At 38.5% G+C, this 26,920-nt stretch overlaps 1 protein-coding gene and 1 pseudogene across 1 annotated transcript in view; both read right to left on the reverse strand.

The window, feature by feature from the left end:
- NRG4 (neuregulin 4) overlaps positions 1-26,920 on the reverse strand; it is a 75,945-nt gene that overhangs the window by 16,804 nt on the left and 32,221 nt on the right. The window contains exons 4-5 of the mRNA XM_054450080.2: positions 9,453-9,599; positions 3,528-3,607 (exon numbers count right to left, since the gene is read on the reverse strand). Coding sequence (XP_054306055.1) covers positions 3,528-3,607; positions 9,453-9,599 — 227 coding nt within the window. The remainder of the gene's footprint in view (positions 1-3,527; positions 3,608-9,452; positions 9,600-26,920) is intronic.
- Positions 26,463-26,576, reverse strand: LOC129014943 (U4 spliceosomal RNA; annotated as a pseudogene).

Raw genomic sequence — 26,920 nt, forward strand, 5'->3', positions numbered from 1 at the left:
GCATTTCATATAAATGTTATAAAATGTGTGTTCCTTTATGACTGGCTCCTTTACTTCAGCATATTGTTTTCAAAGTCCATCCATGTTGCAGCATATGTTACTACTTAATTTCTATTTCCTGCCGAATAATATTCCATAGTAGAAATATAACACATTTTATTTATCATTTATCAGCTGATGGAAATTTGATTCATTTCTACTTTTTGGCTATTATAAATAATGCTGCTATGTGCTACGAACATTCATGTACATTTTTTTTCTTTTTTTTCACCCTCCCCAAAGTTTTTTTTTTCAGAGATGGGGTCTTGCTATGTTACCCAGGCTGGGCCTCAAACTCCCAGGCTCAAGTGATCCTCCACCGCGGCCTCCCAATAGCTGGGACTACAGAAGTATGCCACCACAGTTGGTTTCATTGTAGTTTTGATCGTCATCTCCTGATGGCTAATGATGATTGTCTTTTCATGAGATTACTAGTCATTTGTACATATTATTTGGAGAACTCTTTTCCAATCCTTTGCTCATTTTTAAAATGAGTTGTTTCTTCATTAAGTTGTAAATATTGTTTATATATTCAAAAACATATATGTATTTCAGATCATACGTATAAGTCTCATATGTATGATTAAAAAAATTTTCTCTCAGAAGTAGATTGTCTTTTCACTTTCTTGAGGGTATCCTTGGAAGCACAAAAGTTTTTTGTTTTTAATGTTGATGAATCCAGTTTTTGTATTTTTTCTTTTGTTGCTTGTACTTTTAGAATCTTAACGCAGAATCCATTGCCTAATCCAAGGTCATGAAGATTGACACCTGTGTTTTCTACTAAGAGTTATATGGTTTTAGCTCTTACATTTAGATCTTTGATCTATTTTGAGTTAATTTTTATATATGGTATGTAGGGGTTTAAATCCATTCTTTTGTGAGTGGATATCTAGTTTTTCCAGCACCATTTGTTGAAAAGACTATTATTACCCCCCACTGAATTGTCTTGCACCCTTTAAAAAATGCATTTACTATAAATGTAAGAAGGTATGTCTGAACTCTCAATTGTATTCCATTCATCTATATGTCTATCCTTATGCCAGCACTACTTTGCCTTGATTACTGCAGCTTCATAGTAAGTTTAGAAATTAGGAAGTGTGAGTCTCCTAACTTTGTTCATCTTTTCCAAGATTGATTTGCCTATTTTGCCTTGTGTTTGAAAGATATTTTTGCTGGATGTAGAATTATAGGTTTACTTTTTAAAATACATTACAGATGTTGCTCCATTCTTTTAAGGTGTGTTATTTCTGAAAAATGCCTGCTGAAATCCTTAGCTTTGTTCTCCGTCTGTAATGTGTCTTTTTTCTAGCTGCCTTTAAGACTTTATCACTGGTTCTGAGCAATTTGATTATGATATGTCTTGGTGTATTACTACTCTGTCACTCAGGCTGGAGTGCAGGGGCACAATCTTGGCTCACCGCAGCCTTGACCTCCTGGGCTCAAGCAATTCTCCCACCTCCCAAGTAGCTGGGACTACAGATATGCACCATCATGCCCAGCTAATTTTGTTTCTTTTTTGTAGAGATGAGGTCTCACTATGTTTCCCAGGCTGGTCTCAAACTCTTCGGTTCAAGTGATCCTCCTGCCTCAGCCTCCCAGAATGCTGGGATTACAGGCGTGAGCCAGAGTGCCAGGCCTCTGTTGAACTTTTTATATGTGTGAATTGATTGCTTTTATTAAATCTGCAAAAATTTTTGACTCTTATTTCTTCAGGTATTTTTTCTGTTCCCTCCTCTCTCTTATCTCCTTCAGGGACTCAACATTATGCCACCTGCAGTTGTCGCACAGTTCACTGATGCTCTTTTCATTAAAAAAATTTTCTTTCCGCGTTTCTTTTTTTCTTAGTTTCTACTGCTATATCTTCAAGTTCACCAATATTTTCTATGGTGTATAATCTGCTGTTAATACCATCCAGTTTTTTTTTTTAATCTCAGACACTAGTTTTCATCTCTGGAAGTTTGGTTTGAGTCCTTTAAAAAATATATCTTCCACGTTTCTACTTAACTTTTGAATCTATGTAATACATTTATAATAACTGTGCTTGCCTGGTATTTAAAGCATCTGTATCAATTTCAATTTCTTTTTTTTTTTTTGAGACGGAATCTTGCTCTGTTGACCAGGCTGGAGTGCAGTGGCGCAATCTTGGCTCACTACAACCTCCGCCTCTGTGGTTCGAGCTATTCTCCTGCCTCAGCCTCCCGAGTAGCTGGGATTACAGGTGCCCACCACTGGTTTTTTTTTTTTTTTTTGTATTTTAGTAGAGATGGGAGTTTCATCATGTTGGCCAGGCTGGTCTCGAACTCCTGACCTCAAGTGATCCACCTGCCTCAGCCTCCCAAAGTGTTGGGATTACAGGTATGAGCCACCGCGCCCGGCTTTCAGTTTCTTAATATTTCTCATTTTGAGCACATTTTCTGCTTCTTTGGAGGTTGGTAATTGTATTGGATGTGAAAAATTATTAATTTCACATGTTGGGTACTAGATGTTTTCAGTGCTTAATCTAGGGCTAGTTATTCCCCACTATCAGGGAAACACCTTTCTATTTACTCTACCCTGTGCCCTGTGAATAATGAGGTTTTCAGTCTCGGTGGGAACAGACACTTTTCCCAGCCCTGTGTGAATACTGGGCACCTCTAATCCTTCAGGTGATTTTTTCCACAACCTCAAGTATTTTCCTCCCACACATGCCTTGATTAGTACTCAGCTGAATACTTGAACTGAAGATCTCTGGAGTTCTCTCTTCATACAGCTCTCTTTTTTCCAGGACTCTCCTCAGTACAATATAGTCACCTTGATCTTTTGGGACTCTTAGCTCCATCTTCTCAACTCAGAGTCAGCCAAACTCAGCCTGGGGTCCCCCACCTTGCACAAAAGCCTGGAAATCTCTCCAGGCAGTAATCTAAGGCAATCATTGGCTTACCTAGTCTATTGCCATCTCTCAGAGCTCATGGTTCCTTTGATGACTATCAGCAATGTCTTCATATATTTTGTCTTCATAAATTTTAATGCTCCATATATTTTGTCAATTTTTTGTTGTTTTAAGTAGAAGGAAATAAATCCAGTGCCTGTTACTCCATCTTGGCCAGAAGTCTCAAGACAATTTTAAAACATCAATTTGTCTACAAGTTTCCCAAAGATTTGCTGATCTTTACAGGTAAAACTCTTCTTCCTCCCCATATGCTAGCTCACTTCAAAATATTTCTGAGAAACCAGTCCCTTATATCTGTGTAGCATATTAGAGCTACATCATAATTTCATATATTGAGATAACATTGTTTTCTTTGGGAAAAAATGTGATTTGTGTCATACTGATAATAAATTCATTTTTATGTGAAAAAGGGTACCTGGCCAAAAAAAAAAAAAAAACCCATAGAAAAATTTAGGCTCAACCTTTTTTGTCTGGATAGATCTAAATACAAATCCCTACATCTAACAACAACAGTCTCATCTAGGGTTTTAAAATAAGCATTTGTTTTGCGTTTACTCACTGTGGTGGGCACTGGTATTGCTCGTCTCTACCAGGTTGATATCATACTGGACTGAACTGGCTCTCTGAAAGTGGCCTTTCCTGACAATAAAGAGGAGAGAAACACAAAAATGGAAAATGCGTAATAGGAAAAGCATGTCAGAAGACCTAGAAAGTTTTTTTTTTAATTTCCCTTCTTCCCCCTTTTTACAACACATCAAATGAAAGTATAAACTTGACTATTTGATGGTTCATTTTCTTTCCACAACTACCTGAAATTGTCAGTGATGCTTTAAAACTGTTCCCCATTATTTAACAAATCCATTAGTACACATAGATCATCTGTGGGGACTTCAGATGCTGATGATGCCACCTGGTCTTTTTCCTTTAAGACAACAGCAAAGCTGTTGTATCTTAATGTAATTTTTGTGCTCTTTTTAAAGAAGTCAGCTTTCATTATCAGTTGGGACCCTTATGTGACATGGGGTGCCTTTAGTCAATTATTCTAGTAATGGCATTTTAAAAAGTAATTTTGGACATTTTTGAGGTAACAGTACATCAGGTTTTTCAGTCATTTGATCAGTTAATATAGGTTATAACTTGTGTTATCATGATAGATTTTGGAATGTACAGTTGATTTCATTTTTTTGCAATATGTCTATATGCAGTTTTAGCTTACATTAATGAAAATGACTTCAAAATCACTTTTACTATTGCAAAATGATATGTATTTTCTAAAAGCATACTTGCTCCTATTCCTGAGACACTACTGATTCTAGCCCAGATTTTAGCATTAGTGGGGTATCATTTTGGACCTCATTCAATGATGGCACTAATTAGTTACTAAAGTTCAAAAGGACCTCAGTTTAAAGCAATTTCAACCACGAATGGACCAAAACCTATTACAGAAAACAATTTCATTCTTGAAAGCACCACATTTCCAAGTTCACATGGTCACTACAGGACAGCCTAGATCTTGTGTCACGCTTTCTATTTATCCTGTTTTTTAGCTTTCTTTTTTAATTATTTTTAACTAATTGGTTATTTTTAATTCCATTTTTGTCCTTCTGCTAATTTGGAAATTATACACTTTGATTTTCTATTATGTGTTACCCTAGACATTTTAATACTCATCTTAAAATATCAAGGTCAAAATTAACCTATATATTTATCCTCCCCCCATACAAAGACCTTAGTATACTTTAATTAGAATCCTTTCAGCTTATTTGCTATCATGTGTTTTAATTCCTCTAAAAAAATACATAGGACAATACTATTGTTATAATTTATACAATATTTGTTTTGATATTCACATAGTAATAGCTTTCTCTGTTCTTTCTTGCATTTCACACACACCATATAGGATCAACTTCCTTTTACCTGACATACATCCTTCAGGCAGAAGGTTTACTGAGGGATAACTCTCTCAAAGTTTGCTTATTAAAAGTTGTCTTCATCTTACCCTCATTCCTGAGAGATGTTTTCACTGCCACAGAAATTTGGGGTTAACTGTTTTCTCTCAGCGTATTGAAAATATCACTGCTCTGTCTTCTAGTTTTGCTTCTTTCCAACTGAGAAGTCAGCTGTTGGTTTAATTGTTGCATCTTTGACGATAATCTGCCATTCTTTTCTGCTTTTGTGATGTTCTCTTTAGAAGTGGTGTTCTACAATTTCACTATGTTGCACCCATATGTAAATTTATTTTTATTTATCCTGCTTGAGATTTGTTGGGCTTCTAACATCTATGGGTAACTTTCATCAGTTCTGAAAAGGTCTCTGCCTTTACTTTTTCAAATACTGCCTCTGCCCCAGTCTCTCTTTTCTTCTGGAATTCCAACTAAACATAAGGTAGACACACACACTCTGGTCACCATGCTTCTTGACTTCTCTTCAATATTTTCCATTTCTTTTTTCTCTTAGCATTACCCTCTGGGTAATTTTTTCCTATCTATTTTCCAATTCATTAATTATTTTATTGTGTTTAATCTGCTGTTTAAAGACATACACTAAATTTTAAAAATTTATTGAAGACATGTACTGAATTTTTAAAAATTATATTTGATTCATTGGAGATCTGTTTTAGTCTTTGCCGCATTTGCTTATTTCTAAGCCTCTCACTTATTTTAATTTTTAATTTTTTATGTTTTTTGAGGCAGAGTCTCACTCTGTGGCCCAGGCTGGAGTGCAGTGGTGCGATCTCAGCTCACTGCAAGCTCCACCTCCCAGGTTCACGCCATTCTCCTGCCTCAGCCTCATGAGTAGCTGGGACTACAGGCACCTGCCACCACGCCTGGCTAATTTTTTGTATTTTTAGTACAGACGGGGTTTCACCATGTTAGCCAGGATGGTCTCGATCTCCTGACCTCGTGATCCACCCACCTCGGCCTCCCAAAGTGCTGGGATTACAGGCGTCAGCCACCGTGCCCAGCCACTTCTCACTTATTTTTTGATACATATTAAACATACTTATTTTATATCATGTGTCTGATTCTTCCAATAAATACAGATTTCTGAATATCTTACCCTACTACCTACTGTTTCTGCTAGTTCTAATACATTGTGCCTCTTTTATTCTACGTTTGGTAATCTTTTGATACTGTGAGACACTTTTCAAGGTAAAGGATAAAAGTAGGCTCTTCAAGAATTGATTTGTATTTGTTTCTGTCAACCACCTGATGACATTACCAGCCTGGATTATTTTATATTCTTAGCTTTTTACCCCCAGACATTCAGATAGTGTGAATTCAGGATGGAGATCCACATAATGTTTGTGATTGGAGGTTTCTTTTCTCTTGTATTCAGCACCACTTCTTGTTCTTATATATATACTCTTTTCCTTCTATTATACCTATACTTTATACTCAAAAGGTATTGTTTAGCCTGCTACAGGGTACTTCAGACTAGAAATATTTCTAAGTTCTGGCACAAGTCTGCAGAACAGCTATGGCTTAGAAGGTCTCCTTTCTGAAACTTTGCTGCTCTGGGGCATTGAACACCTGCGGGGTACAATATATACTATGCCCTTCACAAACTCAATGGGTTGGCAAAAGAATTTCATTTTGGGGCAACTACAACACTATTAAAGTTCCATTAATTTGTTTATTTATTTATTTATTTTTTTAGAGACAGGGTCTTGCTCTCTCACCCAGGCAGGAGTGCAGTAGTGCAGTCATGGCTTACTGCAGCCTCTCATTCCTGGGCTCAAGCGATCTTCCCATCTCAGCCTCCCAAGCAGCTAGGACTACATGCATGTGTTACCACACCTGGATAATTTAAAAAATTTTTTTGTACAGATGGGGTCTTGCTGTGTTGTCCAGGCTGGTCTTAAACTCCTGGTCTCAAGTAGTCCTCCCACCTTGGCAGGATTACAGGCATGAGCCACAGCACCTGGCCCAAGTTCTATGGATTTAATATCACACAAATCACTCTTAACAATTCCCAGTGGAATAGTAGATACTCTTATAAATCCTTTGGTCACTACGTTAGATATGTATTTCTGGCTCTTTATCTTATGGGCATATGGTTGAATTGCATTTCCTGACACTTGGATATATTATATGTCTCTTATTGTACATATATGTAAATAATATAAATATATAAGCATATAAATATATAAATAAATATTATCTATTTAATCTATCCATATAAAATAGGAAACAGGGGTCTTGTTCTCTTTCCCAGGTTGGAGTGCAATGGCATAATCCCAGCTCACTGCATCTCAAACTCCTGGGCTTGGGGGATCCTCCTGCTTCTGCTTCCCGAGTAGCTGGGAATACAGATGTGTACCACCACGCCCTGCTAACTTTTTTTATTTTTCATTTTGTAGAGACAAGGTCTTGCAATCTTGCAAGACTGGTCTCAAACTCCTAGGCTCAAGCAGTCCTCTCACTTGGGAATACAGGCATGAGCTACCATGTCCAGCCACCTCTTATAATTGAGGAGGACCATGAAACTCCTGCTGGCTAGTGAGTTATGTCAGTAGTGATGTGTGTCACTTCTGGGACAGATCATTTCAATTTAAGTGTGAGACCTTCCAGAGCTTTCTTTTCCCTTTGTTATGACAACCAGCAACACTCAAGATGGTGGTTGCTCCAACAGTTTGGGTCCTTAAGTGACTATGATTAGTGAAGCCCTGCTTGCCAATCCATACTAATTACCTACAATAAGTGAGAAATAATCTTCTGTTTATTAAGCCGCTAAACTATTAGGGTTGGTAGTTACTGCAGCCAAACCTAGACTATCCTGACTTATTAATGATAATGAATTAAACATAATTCATTATCCAATCAATAACAGATGGAAACTATATCTCCAAACTGGCACCAGAATGATTAATGAGGGAAGTAGGTATTGGTCTTCCCCTTAGCATATCAGACTGACAAAATGTTTAGAGGGATAGAATAGATCATTATTCAGCTTTCCAAACATAGACACATTTAAAGTCAAGCATAAACCTAATCCCAAAGATGGGTGTTCTGGTTATCTACTTATGCATAACATACCACCCCAAACTTGGGGGAATAAAAAAACTTTATTTCATGATTCTGTGGGTTGACAGCTGGGCATCTTTTGCTTGGGCTCTCTGTGTAGCTGCAGTAAACTGGCAGTTAAGTCAGGAGTCAACTAAAGGTTCGAATGAGCTGAATGCCTGGGATGGCTCATTAAAATGGCCAGCAGTTAAGGCTGGCTGTTGGCTGGAAGTTCAGCCGGGGCTGGTTCTTCCTGCTGTTTAGGCTTCTTACAATATGGCGGCTGATTCTATGAGGCAGCATCCCAAGTAGTCTATGATCAAGGCAGTCACGGTGCCTGCCTAGATTCAAGGAATCTGTAGCAATAAACTCTACCTCTTGATGGATGAGTGGCAAGGTCACACTACAGAAGAGTATGTGGGAATGAGGGATATCATGTGGCCATCCCTCGGAAATGCAATCTGATACAATGGGCTTGTATTTAAATTTTTGTATCTGAAGTACTCAGATGCTAAAATTATGAGAAATAAAATCTACTGGATTGCTTAAATGATGTTTTGGAAGGAACTATTTAATACCACATATTTTTAAAAAGCCGATTTCCTCCAATTTTTAATTATTTCTTGATGTAAAGTAGTTAAGAAATCAGGATCTAACAAGATACTATTTTACCTATATGTTACCTTTCTTAGTATACAAACTTCTCAAGCCCACTTGTCTCTCTTTTATGATTACCTTCAGCTCCATTTTCACAAGTATCTATGATAGAATACAGTGTGAGTTTCATAAATATTAATTAATGACGAGAGTTATGCCAAATAATTCCTGGACTTACTAAATTCTATATTTACTTTTACAAAATTTCAAAAACAATTGAAAATCAAAACGAATGAAAGTAATCTTCAGTGCATAACTGCTTCATGCAAGTAGTTTTTTCTTTTGTCTCTCTTGTGAGTTACCAGTTTCCCCAAATTAATTGCCTTTTTGTCTGTCTCTCCAAATTGATTTAAATATCTTTGAAGTCGGGAAACATGTCTATTTGTTCACTATTGTATTCTTTATGCCTAGCACAATAGTGGGCACTAAATAGCTGACCCTGCATATTAACCATATGTCTTAAGTTAACATGTACAGTATTGCATAAGTTGTTCCTTTTCTTTCACATACAAAATTTACTTTAAATACACCTAACCCAAATATTCAGGTGCTTTTGGCATATTTGTTATAGTGAGTATGGGTTTACCTTAGTAGTTTAGATAAGTCAAGGTAAATATTGACAACAGTAACAAAGAACAAATTGAGACTGCTTATTAAGATCCTTTCAAAAATGACATTAATAACAAAAACTGCATTAAAGAGATAACTAAACATAATGCAGTATCTGGAAAAATATCTAGAACTAAGGGCATATTAATTATTTAGTGGAATAACTACTTTATGCATTACTTTTCTCAAAAGCATGTTTCTATTTTACTTACCTGCAAAGGAAGTAGAAGGCTCCAATGATAAGTGTTACTAGGACTGCCAATGCCACGAAAGCTTCAAACAGGTTACTTTTAGTTTGGATGCTGGAGCCTGGGAGAAAAACCTCTTCACAACGAGCTCCTGTATAGTTTTCAATGCACCTACAGAATAAAATTTTAGATAAAGAATTGCATTCTGTGTTTCATTAGCCAGTTTGGAAGAAAAATGGTTTCCAGATGACGTGAAGAAAAAAGGAGACTAATTTTCAGATTGTGAACATGGAATAGACAGGTTTTCCTATAATGCTCACAGATCTACAGTTACAATAAAACAAATGCAAATTTGTTATAATAAAACAAATTTTTACTATCTTCTTTTTCCAGTTTTCCAACTGCTTAGGCACTCCAGAGAAATTATAGAGTATTCAGTGTTTTTATCTTCTAGATTTGCAATCATATAAATGTCCACACTTTATCACAAATTTACTTTTTGTTGTATCTGGTGTAGATAATGATCTAAATGCACTTTTCCTTAAAACTGCTAACTGGTTATTCCAACCCCATTTATTAAATAATCAATCCATTACCCACTGTTTAACAGGGCCTCCTTTAACATATGTCAGATTTATATAAATAACAGCATTTATTTCTATTCTTCTTCAATGATCTACACATCTAATCTGGGGCCTTTGCCACACTGCTTCAATACTGTTACTTTATAATATATTTGAATATCTGGTAGTTCTACTCCTTATTACTTTTTTCTATAGAATTTTAAAAATATTCTCCACTGCCAACCAAATATTTTATAGCCAATTACCTGTAGCTCTCTAAAACTATATAACAAAGAACCATAATATTTGGTATTACCAATCATTCCTTTTTCCTTGTTAATATGTTCAAAGGATTATAAAACACAGAGATTGATATAAATTAACAAGAATGACACTGTTTGGCACCAGATCAATTTCAACATAGTAGCATTTAAAATAAAAAACTTTAATATTAACTAATATTTATAAAGCAACCCAAAAAGTTATGGAGTCAAGTTGGACAACACTATAGTCAGCAATAATTCTGTGTAAAAAAGTGTATGTGTGTGTAAAACCAGTTTGTTTTAACCGGATTTTGTCAAGAATAAAAAGGTTGATTCTACTAAATTAATTATCTTCCTTATTCCTTTCCAGTTTAGGCAGGTATTTAGAAATTTTATCTCTGTTTCTTCCACCTTAGACTAATAAGGATACAGGCCTAGAAAATCAACATGTGAATTAACTACTAGCTTTGACAACTAATGTGATAGTCTAATAAAGCAGTATACAAATAAGAGAAAAGAACATCAAGATATAGCACAAAGGATCAATTTGAGTTAGATGAGCATATTAAAGATGTTTCATGAACTTCAAGTGCTACTCAATGTGAGGCAGTGATGTGATTGGTGATAGCTGCCGGGGGCAGTATCAGTTAAGCAAAGCGGCAGTCTAGATTCTCCTAAACTACCATAAAGATAAGATTAAGGGGACATAGGGAAAGTAAGGATAGGATATCAGTGGCAAACTTAAATGAAAGTAAAAATATTTTGGAGGGCCAGGCACAGCGACTCACGCCTCTACTCCCAGCACTTTGGGAGGCTGAGGAGAGAGGATCACTTGGGGCCAGGAGTTCAAGATCCATCTGGGCAATACAGCGAGACCTTGTCTTTACAAAAAATTAAAAAATTAGGCTGGGCATGGTGGCTCACGCTTGTAATCCCAGCACTTTGGGAGGCCGAGGCAGGCAGATCACGAGGTCAAGAGATTGAGACCATCCTGGCCAGCATGGTGAAACACCATCTCTACTAAAAATACAACAATTATCTGGGTGTGGTGGTGCATGCCTGTAGTCACAGCTACTCAGGAGGCTGAGGCAAGAGAATTGCTTGAACCTGGGAGGTGGAGGTTGCAGTGAGCCGAGATCATGCCACTGCACATCCAGCCTGGCGACAGAGCAAGATTCCATCGCAAAAAAAAAAAAAAAAAAAAATTAGACAAGCATGGTTGTACCCGTAGTCCCAGCTACTCTGGAGGCTGAGGTGGGAAGATCGCTTAAGCCTAGGAGTTTGAGGTTGCAGTGAGCTATGATCATGCCACTGCAGTCCAGCCTAGGTGACAGAGCAAGACCCTGTCTCAAAAAGTATATACATACATATATATTATATATATAATATATATATGGTGGCAAACATAATTTATAAATTTTAAATATAAATTACCAATTTTTCCATAGTTTAAGTCAGTTAAATAAGCTGAGGAGAAAAAAGATTAGATAAAAATAATTTGTTTCTTTCACTTCCAGCTCCAATTCCTGCTTCCCAAAAGGGAAATGGAATAAACACACATACACACACACACACACATGCACCAACAGAAAGTTGACATAGAGACCACCATCACAATCTATCCATGTGCTATTACAAAATAAACACAGAAGGAAAGGGGCAGCATTCCACACAGTAAAAGAAACTGGGTGCTAAACGGTTTTCAAAAGTATCTTTAAAATAACAAAAATAAAACCCTTCTATAATTCCTGTTTTTTTAAAATAGAATTAAGTAGGTAACAATTATTTGTGACTGCTAAAGGTTTTTTAAGGAAAAATTTTAGCTGTGAGAGCAATTCCTGTCATACTTTTAAAATAATTCTCAAGTTTTTAAATAATGTTAAAGATGGGGTTCAGTTTCCATTCTAGAAAAAATAACCAGAACCATAGATAAGTAATCCTGAAATGAGACAGTATAATTATTTTTGATAAGGAAGATCTCTTTTAAAAGCTATAAACTCATTACTCAGATTTCTTAAGGCTGTTTGAGTTTAAGTAAGATTGAAATTCAGGCCGGGCACAGTGGCTCATGCCTGTAATGCCAGCATTTTGGGAGGCTGAGGCAGGAGGATGGCTTGAGCCCAGGACTTTGAGACCAGCCTGGGCAACATGGTAGAGACCCCGCCTCTACAAAAAATAACAAAAATTAGCTGGCTGGTGGCCCACGCCTGTAGTCACAACTACTCAGGAGGCTGAGGTGGGAGAATCACTTGAGCCCAGGTCAAGGCTATAGTGAGCCATGATTGCACCACTGCACTCCAGCTGAAGCAACAGAGCGAGAGGCTATTCCAAATAAAAAAAAGTAAAAAAGAGGCCGGGCGCAGTGCCTCCTGCCTGTAATCCCAGCACTTTGGGAGGCTGAGGGGGGTGAATCATGAGGTCAGAAGATCAAGACCATCCTGGCTAACATGGTGAAACCCTGTCTTTACTAAAAATACAAAAAAATTAGCTGGGCATGGTGGCGGGCGCCTGTAGTCCCAGCTACTTGCAGGCTGAGGCAGGAGAATGGCGTGAACCCGGGAGGCGGAGCTTGCAGTGAGCCGAGATCGCGCCACTGCACTCCAGCCTGGGCGACAAGGTGAGACTCCGACTGGCGGGGGGAAAAAAAATTCAAAGAAAAAAAGATAAGCCAGCTTATATGACCATAAATGTTTTCACTGGACAATAAATACTTTGAGTTGGAAGGAGTCAAGGGAATGGTGTAAATACAAGTTTGTAATCAGATCAGGGTTTATGCAAATAGAAAAAGGCATACAAAGTAAACCAAGCAACACTAGGTTGTTCTATTATCTTATAGCTGGGATAAAGCAATCACATGCTCTTGTGGGAAAGTAGAAACCTGATGGTAATTTTAAGCAAATTCAAAGGATAAACAATCTTATCATTGTTAGGTCAAACCAGAACCTAGGGAAAGGCAAAGACAAATTTAAATATTACATTACTATCCAGGAAGTAGGATTGGCTAACCTAAAAATGAATTTTAAAATTTCAGATATTTACCAAACAAAAAAGTAAACACTGCCTACCAATGACTGTGTACAAGGATTCTACTTTTAAAGCTCTAGCTCATTTATGAAAATGTTATGACTTCATTGGTGACACAATTATCAAATTTCAGGCAAACAGAATTAATCGACTCCTTCAAAGGTAAGGGTGGATTAAGTGGATATAGACAACTGGTAGTACTAGCACAGCATTAACACAAAACACAAAGAGGTCATGTTGCACCAGCATTTACCCAGAACTACGTAGCTCTCAGTCTTTATGTAAGTAACTTTCTTGCTAAATTACTTCTGGACCTTACTTACTTCTGCACAGACTGCCAAGTAGCAAAGAGTTGTGCCACCTAATAAGGTGAATACCAAGCAATAAGGGATCACCCATGTTTTCCTGGAATTGAAGATGGATACTGGAACAGGTACAAATACTCCACTAGGTGAGAAATTCCGAAATTCAGAATCTAAGTTATACAAATTGGTTTTCTGGCTGAATACCACCAATTATCTGCTCCCAAACACAGAAGCTACGTTTAGTACATTGACATGAAATACATTCATTCGATTCTGTGGCATTCAAGGAAGTTGTTACAACATAGGAGACCTTTCACATGAATAAAATAACTCAGTTTTTAGTCATGTAAACAGAGCACCATTTAGCTTCAGGAAAGGTTATTGGACTGTGAACTAGAAAAAACTGGTTTCTTCACCCTTTCCATGCTTGTTGGCTATGTGATCTTGGGCAAGTCACTTAAGATTATGAAATCAAAATAACATCACGTGCTTTAACTACATAGGGCTATTGTCAGAATCAAGTAAGAATGTCTAGAGTGCTTTGAACACTGAAACACACTATACAAGTGTGTTTACAAGGAATAAAATACCTAAGAAAAATTATAACTAGAAAAGGTTAAGAGCATGGTGATCAATAAATGTGCTATCATTATTTCTCAGAAAAAAAATCCATGTTTACAATATTATAAAAGACTTCGCTAACCAAAGGGAGATGCAATGTCAGTGCCACTTCACTTGGGCTGGTCTATCCTGGAAAGAGAAAGTCTAATACTGGCATACGTCAAATCTGGCTTCCACCTGATACTCTGTGTCAATCAAAGTTCAATTTGCAACTCATGAAAAATGGAAAAAACAAATCAAAAATGAAACTATTAGAAGTGTTCAAGAAAACAACATGGGCTTGGATCCCTTTAATAAGTCAGCCGGGCGTGGTGGCTCACACCTGTAACTCCAGCAATGTGGGAGGCCAAGGTGGGCGGATCACAAGGTCAGGAGTTCAAAAACAGCCTGGCCAAGATGGTGAAACCCCATCTCTACTAAAAATACAAAAATTAGCCAGGCGTGGTGGTAGGCGCCTGTAATCCCAGCTACTCGGGAGGCTGAGGCAGGGAATTGCTTGAATCCGGGAGGCGGAAGTTGCAGTGAGCTGAGATCGCGCCACTGCACTCCAGCCTGGCGACAGAGCAAGACTCCGTCTCAAAAAAAAAAAAAAAAAAAGTCCACAGCCATACAACACACAAATGTAGCCAAAATCCTATGAAACCCCTACTAGATTTTTATAGGCCAAGAAACAGTGAGAGAAGACTAGCTTGTGACCTTTGCATCTTTTATTAGCTAGTGCTATAAATGTAACTTCATTAAAGCCTTTATTAGATTCTTAATAATACGTAGAGATATTTAGCTAACATTCAATCTCACAAAATTTTTGTTGTTTAACGTCACATTTATGTGACATTAGCACCATTAAAAACTGTAATTATTAGTACATCAAATGTATTAGTAAATTTAAGTCCAGTTATGAAGCAAAATCTTAGATTCTTTTTTTTTTTTTTTTTTGAGATGGAGTCTTGCTTTTGTCACTCAGGCTGGAGTGGAGTGGTGTGATCTCAGCTCACTGCAACCTCTGCCTTCTGAGTTCAAGAGATTCTCCTGCTTCAGCCTCCTGAGTAGCTGGGACCACAGGTGTGCACCACCACACCCAGCTAATTTTTGTATTTTTAGTAGAGATGGGGTTTCACCATGTTGGCCAGGTGGGTCTCCAACTCCTGACCTCAAGTGATCTACCCACCTCGGCGTCCCAAAGTGCTGGGATTACAGGTGTGAGCCAACGTGCCTGGCCACAAAATCTGATTCTTTTAAGATTGACTGTTACCCAGATAACTTGTATGCTGAAATGAACTACACGTTGTATCTAAATGAACTACATGTTGGGTATAAATAAGTCTTCATAGAGAATAATCCATATTTGTCACTAGGAAGGATATTGTTTATAATTTCATTGTGAAGGACTATAATTTCTTAGCTTAAGTAAGTCACTGAAAATTTGAAACATTTTATTTACTAAAACTAGCTAAGGCACAGTGAATGAAAGCAGCATGTCGAACAAATGGTGAGAGTAAGCAACAGTAGTGTAAAAACATGACCCTCATTACTGAGTGTGTGCATTCGCTAGTCTTTTCCAATGGAGACTTTTTGGGAAAAACACCCATAGAATGCTGGTTGGGTCATGAGAGTACTGAGACAAAACTTTATAATTTGTTGATTTTCTTAATGTTGTTTTCTTTCTCCATATTAACAAAATATATGATTCAAGTCTTTACTCTCCTTACTTAGCTGTCCTCAAAAAACGATCAGGGAGGAAATCTAAAACTGATCTAAAAAATAAAGTCTAAGGCTGGGTGCGTTGGCTCACGCCTGTAATCCCAGCACTTTGGGAGGCTGAGGTGGGCGGATCACGTGAGGTCAGGAGTTCGAGACCATCCTGGCCAACATGGTGAAACCCCGTCTCTGCTAAAAATACAAAAATTAGCTGGGCATGGTGGTGGGTGCCTGTAATTCCAGCTACTCAGGAGGCTGAGGCAGGAGAATCATTTGAACCCGGGAGGCAGAGGTTGCAGTGAGCCAAGACTGTGCCACTGCACTCCAGCCTTGGCGACAGAGCTAGTGCTGGGTGCAGTGGCATGCAGCCGAGTGCGTAATCTCAGTTATTTGGGAGGCTGAGGTGGGTAGATGGCTTGAGGCCAGGAGTTTGAGACCAGCCTGGGCAACATAGCAAGACTCCTGTCTCAAAGCAAAAAAAAATAAGTAAATAAAAGTCTATTAAAAAATCAGAAGAAAAAGTAAAACTATAAACAAAAAGTACATATATGTTTTTCTTAGTTTATCATTTTATGATACATATAGACTTGTATATACAAAGTATCTATACATAGAAATTGCTATGTGTCCATTTTTCCTTTAAGTAACAATTTCAATAAATATACAATTATGTTTAAATATTATAAATAATATGTTAATGGGCCTTTCCATTGTAGAAGTGTTTCACTGTTCATGTTTTGGTAAAACTTCAAGGGTTCAAGACCATAAACCAGGAACAGCTGGAAAGACTTACACTCTTAAATCACCAGACACTCAATTAAACCACAGTTCTCAACAGACAGTATTCATGCCGGCATCTTACCTTCCCAGGCTTCAGGTCTCAACAACCTTCTAATGCAGGGAAAATCTCATGCCCCAACTTGGAATAAGACAAAGAGAAGCCAGCATCAGTTCACTTCCTGACAAAAGAAGTTAAGTATTAGAGCTGGGCAAAAGTCACAGTTGTTACTCTGCGTGGTGTTCCTATGTAGAAAATGAACTCTTACTGATGACGTAACGGAGTATTTGCCAGCTGCCTTCCAAAGAAAATAATGGATGATAAAGACAGTAATCAAAAGGATAACCAAAATTTGGAAGCAAATGCAAAATTTGGTATAACTTCAGTATGCAGCAATAAGAAGAAAATGAAAAATCTTTAGAGTATACGTTGCGTTTCATTAGCCTTCAGCTTCTTTGAACAGTAAACCTGAGTTAGTTCTGAAAGGTAGTTTCTACTCTTGGATATGTGACACAAATCAGTAAGACAAACTCAGGTAAAGAGAAGTAGACCTAAGAGAGCAGGTAAGTATGTTCCCATAGTTTCATCACCATATCTTGCCATGTGTGCTTATTGTAAGCACAGTGATCTGGCAAAATGTGAGGGTTAAATAAAATTTATACTCTTTTTCAGTTTCGTTCTAAGCATGGTGAGGCCAAGAAAGATGTTATCAGTTGTTACTGCTGAGAACACTAATGAAGAATCTTTATCAGAAGTAAGTTACTAAGATAAAAAGTGTTAACAAAATGCATAGCTAAACAGAGGAGTTGTTTTATGCATTTTAAACTGTTCTTTTATTATAAGCTTCAAGGCTGCTATTTCCATTCTTAAGGTGTTTCTAAAGATCAATCTAATTCTTGATGTTTAAAAGCATATGGTATGGTGCCAAAAGTCAAAGTAAAGAGGACTTTGTTTTAATTAATATCGCAGAGGCATTCTGAACTTTTTTCTTTGAACTACAAACTTCTACTAAATTTACAGATGAAAAGGCAGAACTCTTATCTAATAAGAGTGCCAAGAGCCAGTCTATCTTAACCATTGGATTTTAAGAAAGCCTTAAAAATTTCTGGGGTTAATAAAACAATTCATAAAATCCTGACAACTCCTTTTGAAAACTGAGTTTAGTAAAACACATAGCGAGGTCCAGCAAAATTGCTGAGAGACCAAAATACAATTGAGACAACACGTCCAATGAAGAAGCACAATAAATGTTGGTTTTCAAATTATAAGTGAAACTCAACCTTTATCATTTTACTTTCATATAACTAGCTTTTCATATATTATATGTTTGTACTCCTAAACTGCTTCTCTTAAATAGATTTCAGTCTTTATCACCTGACAAATAATAATTCCACCTAAAGAAGACTGGGGGTGCTACTATTGTGGACAGGGGACAGAGCTGGGCCTTGGCCTAGGCAGCAGGGACCGTCCCAGGTCTGAGCCTGTGGCTCTATTGGCAGGTACTGGTTGGGAATGACCCTCAGGGAGGGCCCTGGTGAAACCAGACCTTACCAGGTCACCCTGGACAATTATTCCAATGGTAATTCTTTGCCAAGTTAAACCTCCTCCCATCAGAGTCCCACCTCCACACTGTGCAATGTTTGGCTCTGAAGTGATCCTCTGGATGGGTCACAAGATGCATGCAGGAAAGTGAGACAGCAAGAAAAGGCCTCACCTAGCTAAGGATGCAGGGATAGGTGAAGACAAACTCCTTGCCCCCATGCTTGCTCAAAGAATCTCGTAAGTTCCAGCTGAAATGTTGAAAGATTAGGGCCTGGCTGACCTTGTGTCTAAGTGGGCCAACAAGTCAAGGATTGCTTCCTGGATTGTTCTCTAGAGAAAGACTGAAGCAGACAACAGAAAAAGATGACCAGGTGTCCTGTCAAATGCACCTTTCTGGGTTATCTGATTCTATAAGTACCTGTGATCTTCATTGTCTTCGAGCTGTTTTACAACTCTGTAAATTGTAGAAAACTTATGCTAATGCAAACGAATTTTGTCCAGTGTAATACAACAGATTGCCCTGTGGATACCGACTAGTTTCATACCTATTTGTAAATTCATTTCAACATGTTTGATTACCTGTACATATGTGTGTGGTTTGAATTCTCCTTTAAGCCAGTTGTGACATCAATTGGTTCCCTCATTAATCAGTTCCTCATTAACTGTAAAAACAATAAGGGTTTTGGTTTTTACAGTTTGACCATCTCATGATCTCTGTAGAAGGTGATATAGATCTATCCCTATTGGGTGAGAGATGACAGAGAGTCTGGTTATACTTAAAAAAAAATTTGTCTATTTTCTTTAAGCTCAAATCAATTAAACATGTTATGCCCACTGGGAAGAACACCTCTTTGATTTTGGACCAGAGAGATTTTGTGTTTCTGTGTTTACTCTTGACTTGTGCCAAACTTGTAGACATGAAGCTGTAAGCTCTGTCTCTATGTGTCCAAAATTCAGAAAGGCCTTTCCCTCTCATTATGTGAGATATAATATCCTATCTATAGAGGATATTATTACAGTACAATGTCTCTTAAATTCAAGGAGCTCTGTTCTTACTGACTTACAGAGATAAATAAGTTCTTATGTAATTTGAATATTCTTAAAATTCCCAGAAAAAGGAAATTGGACTTCTAGTGCTTTAAATGTGCTAAACTCAAATTCTTCTCACCAAAACTAAGAAATATTTAAAAAAAAATCTAAGTTCATAATAAGAGTAAAATTGTGAACAGTGCCGCAATAAATATACGTGTGCATGTGTCTTTATAGTAGAATGATTTATAATCCTTTGGCTATATACCCAGTAATGGGATTGCTGGGTCAAATGGCATTTCTAGTTCTAGATTCTTGAGGAATCCCCACACTGTCTTCCACAATGGCTGAACTAATTTATACTCCCACCAATAGTGCAAAAGCATTCCTATTTCTCCATATCTTCTCCAGCATCTGTTGTTTCCTGACTTTTTAATGATTGTCATTCTAAATGGCATGAGATGGTATCTCATTGTGGTTTTGATTTGCATTTCTCTAATGACCAGTGATGATGAGCCTTTTTTCATACGTTTGTTGGCCACATAAATGTCTTATTTTGAGAAATGTCTGTTCATATTCTTTGCCCACTTTTTGATGGGGTTGTTGGTTTTTTTCTTGTAAATTTGTTTAAGTTCCTTATAGATTCTGGATATTAGCCCTTTGTCAGATGGATAGATTGCAAAAATTTTCTCCCATTCTGTAGGTTGCCTTTTGACTCTGATGACAGTTTCTTTTGCTGTGCAGAAGCTCTTTAGTTTAATTAGATCCCATTTGTCAATTTTGGCTTTTGTTGCCATTGCTTTTGGTGTTTTAGTCACGAAGCCTTTGCCCATGCTTACATCCCGAATGGTATTGCCTAGATTTTCTTCTAGGGTTTTTATGGTTTTAGGTCTTATGTTTAAGTCTTTAATTCATCTTGAGTTAATTTTTGTATAAGGTGTAAGGAAGGGGTCCAGTTTCAGTTTTCTGCATATGGCTATCCAGTTTTCCCAACATCATTTATGAAGTGGAGAATCCTTTCCACCTTGCTTGTTTTTTGTCAGGTTTGCCAAAGATCAGATGGTTGTAGAGGTGTGGTGTAATTTCTGAGGCCTCTGTTCTGTTCCATTGGTCTATATATCTGTTTTGGTACCAGTACCATGCTGTTTTGGTTACTGTAGCCTTGTAGTATAGTTTGAAGTCAGGTAGTGTAATGCCTTGAGCTTTGTTCTTCTTGTCCAGGACTATCTTGGCTATACAGGCTCTTTTTTGGTTCCATATGAAATTTAAAGTAGGTTTTTCTAATTCTGTGAAGAAAGTCAATGGTAGCTTGATGGGGATTAGCATTGAATCTCTAAATTACTTTGGGCAGTATGGCCATTTTCAAGATATTTATTCTTCCTATCCATGAGCATGGAATGTTCTTCCATTTGTTTGTGTCCTCTCTTATTTCCTTGAGCAGTGGTTTGTAGTTTTCTTTGAAGAGATCCTTCACATCCCTTGTGAGTTGTATTCGTAGGTATTTTATTCTCTTAGTAGCAATTGTGAATGGGAATTCACTCATGATTTGGCTCTCTTGTTTGTCTGTTATTGGTGTATAGGAATACTTGTGATTTTTGCACACTGATTTCGTATCCTGAGACATTGCTGAAGTTGTTTTTCAGCTTAAGGAGATTTGGGGCTGAGGGTTTTCTAAATATACAATCATGTCATCTGCAAACCCAGAGACAATTTGACTTCCTCTCTTCCTATTTGAATACCCTTTATTTCTTTCTCTTGCCTGATTGCCCTGGCCAGAACTTCCAATACTATGTTGAGTAGGAGTAGTGAGAGAGGGCATCCTTGTGTTGTGCTGGTTTTCAAAGGGAATGCTTCCAGCTTTTGCCCAACCAGTATGATATTGGCTGTGGGTTTGTCATAAATAGCTCTTACTATTTTGAGATACGTTCCATCAATACCTAGTTCATTGAGAGTTTTTAGCATGAACGGGTGTTGAATTTTATTGAAGGCCTTTTCTGCATCTATTGAGAGAATCATGTGGTTTTTGTCATTGGTTCTGTTTATGTGATGGATTACGTGTATTGATTTGCATATGTTAAACCAGCCTTGCATCCCAGGGATGAAGCTGACTTGATCGTGGTGGATAAGCTTTTTGATGTGCTGCTGGATTCAGTTTACTAGTATTTTATTGAGGATTTTCATATCGATGTTCATCAGGGATACTGGCCTGAAATTTTCTTTTTTTGTTGTGTCTCTGCCAGGTTTTGGTATCAAGATGATGCCGGCCTCATAAAATGAGTTAGGGAGGAGTCCCTCTTTTTCTATTGCTTGAAATAATTTCAGAAGGAATGGTACCGGGTCCTCTTGGTACCTCTGGTAGAATTCGGCTGTGAATTCATCTGGTCCTGGGCTTTTTTTGGTGGGTAGGCTATTAATTACTGCCTCAATTTCAGAACTTGTTATTGGTCTATTCAGGGATCCGACTTCTTCCTGGCTTAGTGTTGGGAGGGGGTATGTGTTCAGGAATTTATCCATTTCTTCTAGATGTTCTAGTTCATTTGTGTAGAGGTGTTTATAGTATTCTCTGATGTTAGTTTGTATTTCTGTGGGATCAGTGGTGCTATCCCCTTTATCATTTTTATTGTGCCTATTTGATTCTTCTCTCTTTTCTTATTAGTCTGGCTAGCAGTCTATCTATTTTGTTAATCTTTTCAAAAAACCAGCTCCTGGATTCATGGAGTTTTTGAAGGATTTTTCATGTCTCTATCTCTTTCCATTCTGCTCTGATCTTAGTTATTTCTTGTCTTCTGCTAGCTTTTGAATGTGTTTGTTCTTGCTTCCTAGTTCTTTTAATTGTGATGTTAGGGTGTTGATCTTTCCTGCTTTCTCCTGTGTGCATTTAGCGCCATAAATTTCCCTTTAAACACTGCTTTTGCTGTGTCCCAGAGATTCTGGTATGTGTGTCTTTGTTCTCATTGGTTTCAAATAACTTCTTTATTTCTGCCTTAATTTTGTTATTTACCCAGTAGTCATTCAGGATTAGATTGTTCAGTTTCCATGTAGTTGTGTGGCTTTGAGTGAGTTTCTTAATCCTGAGTTCTAATTTGGTTGCACTGTGGTCTGAGAGACTGTTTATTATGATTTTCATTCTTTTGCATTTGCTGAGGAGTGTTTTACTTCCAATTATGTAGTCAATTTTAGAATAAGGGCGATGTGGTGCTGAGAAGAATGTATATTCTTTTGATTTGGGATGAAGAGTTCTGTAGGTGTCTATTAGGTCTGCTTGGTCCAGAGCTTAGTTCAAGTCCTGAATATCCTTGTTAATTTTCTATCTCGTTGATCTAATATTGACAGTGGGGTGTTAAAGTCTCCCACTATTATTGTGTGGGAGTCTAAGTCTTTTTGTATGTCTCTAAGAACTTGCTTTACGAATCTGAGTGCTCTTTTATTGGGTGCATACATATTTAGGATAGTTAGCTCTTCTTGTTGCATTGATCCCTTTACCATTATGTAATACCCTTCTTTGTCTCTTTTGATCTTTGTTGGTTTAAAGTCTGTTTTATCAGAGACTAAGATTGTAACCCCTTTCTTTTTTTTCTTTCCATTTGCTTGGTAAATATTCCTCCATCCCTTTATTTTGAGCCTATGTGTGTCTTTGCATGTGAGATGGGTCTCCTGAATAGAGCACACCAGTGAGTCTTGACTCTATCCAATTTGCCAGTCTGTGTTTTTTAATTGGGGCATTTAGCCCATTTACATTTAAGGTTAATATGGTTATGTGTGGATTTGATCCTGTCATTATGATGTTAGCTGGTTATTTTGCCTGTTAATTGATGCAGTTTCTTCATAGTGTCAATGGTCTTCACAATCTGGTATGTTTTTGCAGTGGCTGGTACTGGTTTTTCCTTTCCATGTTTAGTGCTTCCTTCAGGAGCTCTTGTAAGGCAGGCCTGGTGGTAACAAAATCTCTCAGCATTTGCTTGTCTGTAAAGGATTTTATTTCTCCTTTGCTTATGAAGCTTAGTTTCGCTAGATATGAAATTCTGGGTTGAAAATTCTTTTCTTTAAGAATGTTGAATATTGGCCTCCACTCTCTTCTGGCTTGTAGGGTTTCTGCAGAGAGATCTGCTATTAGTCTGATGAGCTTCCCTTTGTGGGTAGGTAACCCGACCTTTCTCTCTGGCTGCCCTTGACATTCTTTCCTTCATTTCAACCTTGGTGAATCTGACAATTAAGTGTCTTGGGGTTGCTCTTCTTGAGGAGTATCTTTGTGGTGTTCTCTGTATTTCCTGAATTTGAATGTTGGCCTGTCTTGCTAGGTTGGGGAAATTCTCCTGGATAATATCCTGAAGAGTGTTTTCCAACTTGGTTCCATTCTCCCTGTCACTTCCAGATACACCAATCAAACATAGGTTTGGTCTTTTCACATAGTCCCATATTTCATTCCTTTTCATTTTTTTCTCTAATCTTGTCTTCATGCTTTATTTCATCAATTGATCTTCAATATCTGATATCCTTTCTTCCACTTGATCGATTCGTCTATTGATACCTGTGTATGCTTTACGAAGTTCTCGTGCTACGTTTTTTAGCTCCATCAGGTCACTTGTGTTCTTCTCTACACTGGTTTTTCCAGTTAGCAATTCCTTTAACCTTTTTTCAAGGTTCTTAGCTTCCTTGTATTGGGTTAGAACATGCTCGTTTAGCTTGAAGGAGTTTGTTATTACCCACCTTCTGAAGCCTACTTCTGTCAATTTGTCAAACTCATTCTCCATCCAGTTTTGTTCCCTTGCTGACAGGGAGTTGTGATCCTTTGGAGGAGAAGAGGCGTTCTGGTTTTTGGAATTTTCAGCCTTTTTGCACTGGTTTTTCCTCATCTTCGTGGATTTATCTACCTTTGGTCTTTGATGCTGGTGACCTTTGGCTGGGGTTTTTTTGTGGACACTCTTTTTGTTGATGCTATTCCTTTCTGTTAGTTTTCCTTCTAACAGTCAGGCTCCTCTGCTGCAGGTCTGCTGGAGTTTGCTGGAGGTCCACTCCAGACCCCATTTGCCTGGGTATCGCCAGCAGAGGCTGCAGAACAGCAAAGATTGCTGCCTGTTCCTTCCTCTGGAAGCTTCATCCTAGAGGGGCACCCGCCAGATGCCAGCCAGAGGTCTCCTTTATGAGATGTCTGTTGACCCCTGCTGGGAGGTATCTCCCAGTCAGGAGGCATGGGGGTCAGGGACCCACTTGAGGAGGCAGTCTGTCCCTTAGCAGAGCTTGAGCACTGTGCTGGGAGATCTGCTGCTCTCTTCAGAGCCACCAGGCAGGAACGTTTAAGTCTGTTGAAGCTGTGCCCACAGCTGCCCCTTCCTGCAGGTGCTCTGTCCCAGGCAGATGGGAGTTTTATCTGTAAGTCCCTGACTGGGGCTGCTGCCTTTCTTTCAGAGATGCCCTGCCCAGAGAGGAGGAATTTAGAGAGGCAGTCTGGGTACAGCTGCTTTGTGGCACTGTGGTGGGCTCTGCCCTGTCCAAACTTCCCAGCAGTTTTGTTTACACTATGAGGGGAAAACTGCCTACTCAAGCCTCCAGATGCCCCTCCCCCAACCAAGCTCAAGCATCCCAGGTCAACTTCAGACTGCTGTGCTGGCAGCGAGAATTTCAAGCCAGTGGATTTTAGCTTGCTGGCCTCCATGGGGGTGGGATCCACTGAGCTAGACCACTTGGCTCCCTGGCTTCAGCCCCCTTTCCAGGGGAGTGAACGGTTCTGTCTCACTGGTGTTCCAGGCGCCACTGGGGTATGAAAAACTCCTGCAGCTAGCTCTGTGTCTGCCAAAATGACCACCCAGTTTTGTGCTTGAAATCCAGGGCCCTGGTGGTGTAGGTACCCGAGGGAATCTGGTCTGCGGGTTGCGAAGACCGTGGGAAAAGCATAGTATCTGGGCCAGAATGCACCATTCCTCACAGTCCCTTGGGGCTTCCCTTGGCTAGGGGAGGGAATTCCCCCAACCCTTGTGCTTCCCGGGTGAGGTGACACCCCACCCTGCTTCAGCTCACCCTCTGTGGGCTGCACCAACTGTCTAACCAGTCCCAGTGAGATAAGCCGGGTACCTCAGTTGGAAATGCAGAAATCACCTGCCTTCTGCATTGGTCTCACTGGGAGCTGCAGACCAGAGCTGTTCCTATTTGGCCATCTTATCACTTCTTTCTTTTGGGAACATTCCCAATATTCTCTTCTAGCTTTTTTTTTTTTTTTTTTTTTTTTTTTAAATGGAGTCTCACTCTGTTGCCCAGGCTGGAGTGCAGTGGTGTGATCTCGGCTCACTACAACCTCTGCCTCCCAGGTTCAAGTGATTCTCGTGCCTCAGCCTTCCAAGTAGCTGGGATTACAGGTGCCTGCCACCATGCCCGGCTAATTTTTGTATTTTTAGTAGAGATGGGATTTCACCATGTTGGCCAGGCTGGTCTCCAACTCCTGACCTCAAGTGATCCACCCACCTCAGCCTCCCACAGTGCTGGGATTACAGGCATGAGCTACCACACCCAGCTTCTTCTAGCTATTTTGAAATATACAATAAATCTAACAGTATTTTTGTATGCATTCACTAACCTCTCTTCGTTTTCCCCACATCCACCCAGTACCCTTCCCAGCCTCTGGTAACCATATTCGACTCTCTACCTCCCTGAGATCAATATTTTTTGGCTTTCACATATTAGTGAGAGCATGCAGTATTTGTCTTCTCATGCCTAGATTATTTCCCTTAACATAATGACCTACGGCTCCATTCATGTTGCTGCACATGACGGGACTTCATTTTTTTTATGGCTGAATAATATTCTATTGTGTCTATACCTACATTTTCTTTATCCATTCACCTGTTGATGGACACTTAGGTTAATTATGTATCTTGGCTATTGTGAATAGTGCTGCAATAAACATGGGAGTACAGACATCCCTTTGATACACTTTTTATTTTTTGAGACATATACCCAGCAGCAGGATTGCTGGATCATATGGTAGATCTATTTTCAGTTTTCAGAGGAACCTCCATACTGTTTTCCATAGTGGCTGTACTAGTTTCATTCCCAATAGTGTACTACCATTCCCCTTTCTCTATATTCTCACCAGCATCTATTATTTCTGTCTTTTTGATAGTAGCTGTGTTAACTGGGGTGAGATGATATCTCATTGTAGTTTTGATTTACATTTCCCTTATGGTTAGTGATGTTGAACATTTTTTTCATCTGTTGGCCATTTATATGCCTTAAGAAATGTCTATTCAGAATATATGTCCATTTTTTTCAATTAGCAATAATTGCATCTCAGATAAACCTCATTGGCTACAATACTGCCACTGCACAAAGCTATATCTCCACTTTTTTCATCAGATTATTTGGGCTTTTTTTTCCTGCAGAATTGTTGGAGTTCCTTATACATTCTCATTACTAATCCCTTGTCAGATGGATAGCTTGCAAACATTTTGTCCCATTCTGTAGATTGTCTCTTCACTCTGTTGGCTATTCCTTTGCTGAGCAGAAGCTTTCTAGCTGATGTAATCCCATTTATCTATGTTTGTTTTTGTTACCTGTGTTTTTGAGGTCTTAATAAAAAAAAATCTTTGCCCAGATCAGTGTCCTGAAGCATTTCCCCCATGCATTCTTCTAACAGTTTCATAGTTTCAGGTTTTACATTTAAGTCTTTAATCCATTT

The sequence above is a fragment of the Pongo pygmaeus genome, chromosome 16, assembly GCF_028885625.2.
Source record: "Pongo pygmaeus isolate AG05252 chromosome 16, NHGRI_mPonPyg2-v2.0_pri, whole genome shotgun sequence".
Lineage (NCBI taxonomy): Eukaryota > Metazoa > Chordata > Mammalia > Primates > Hominidae > Pongo > Pongo pygmaeus.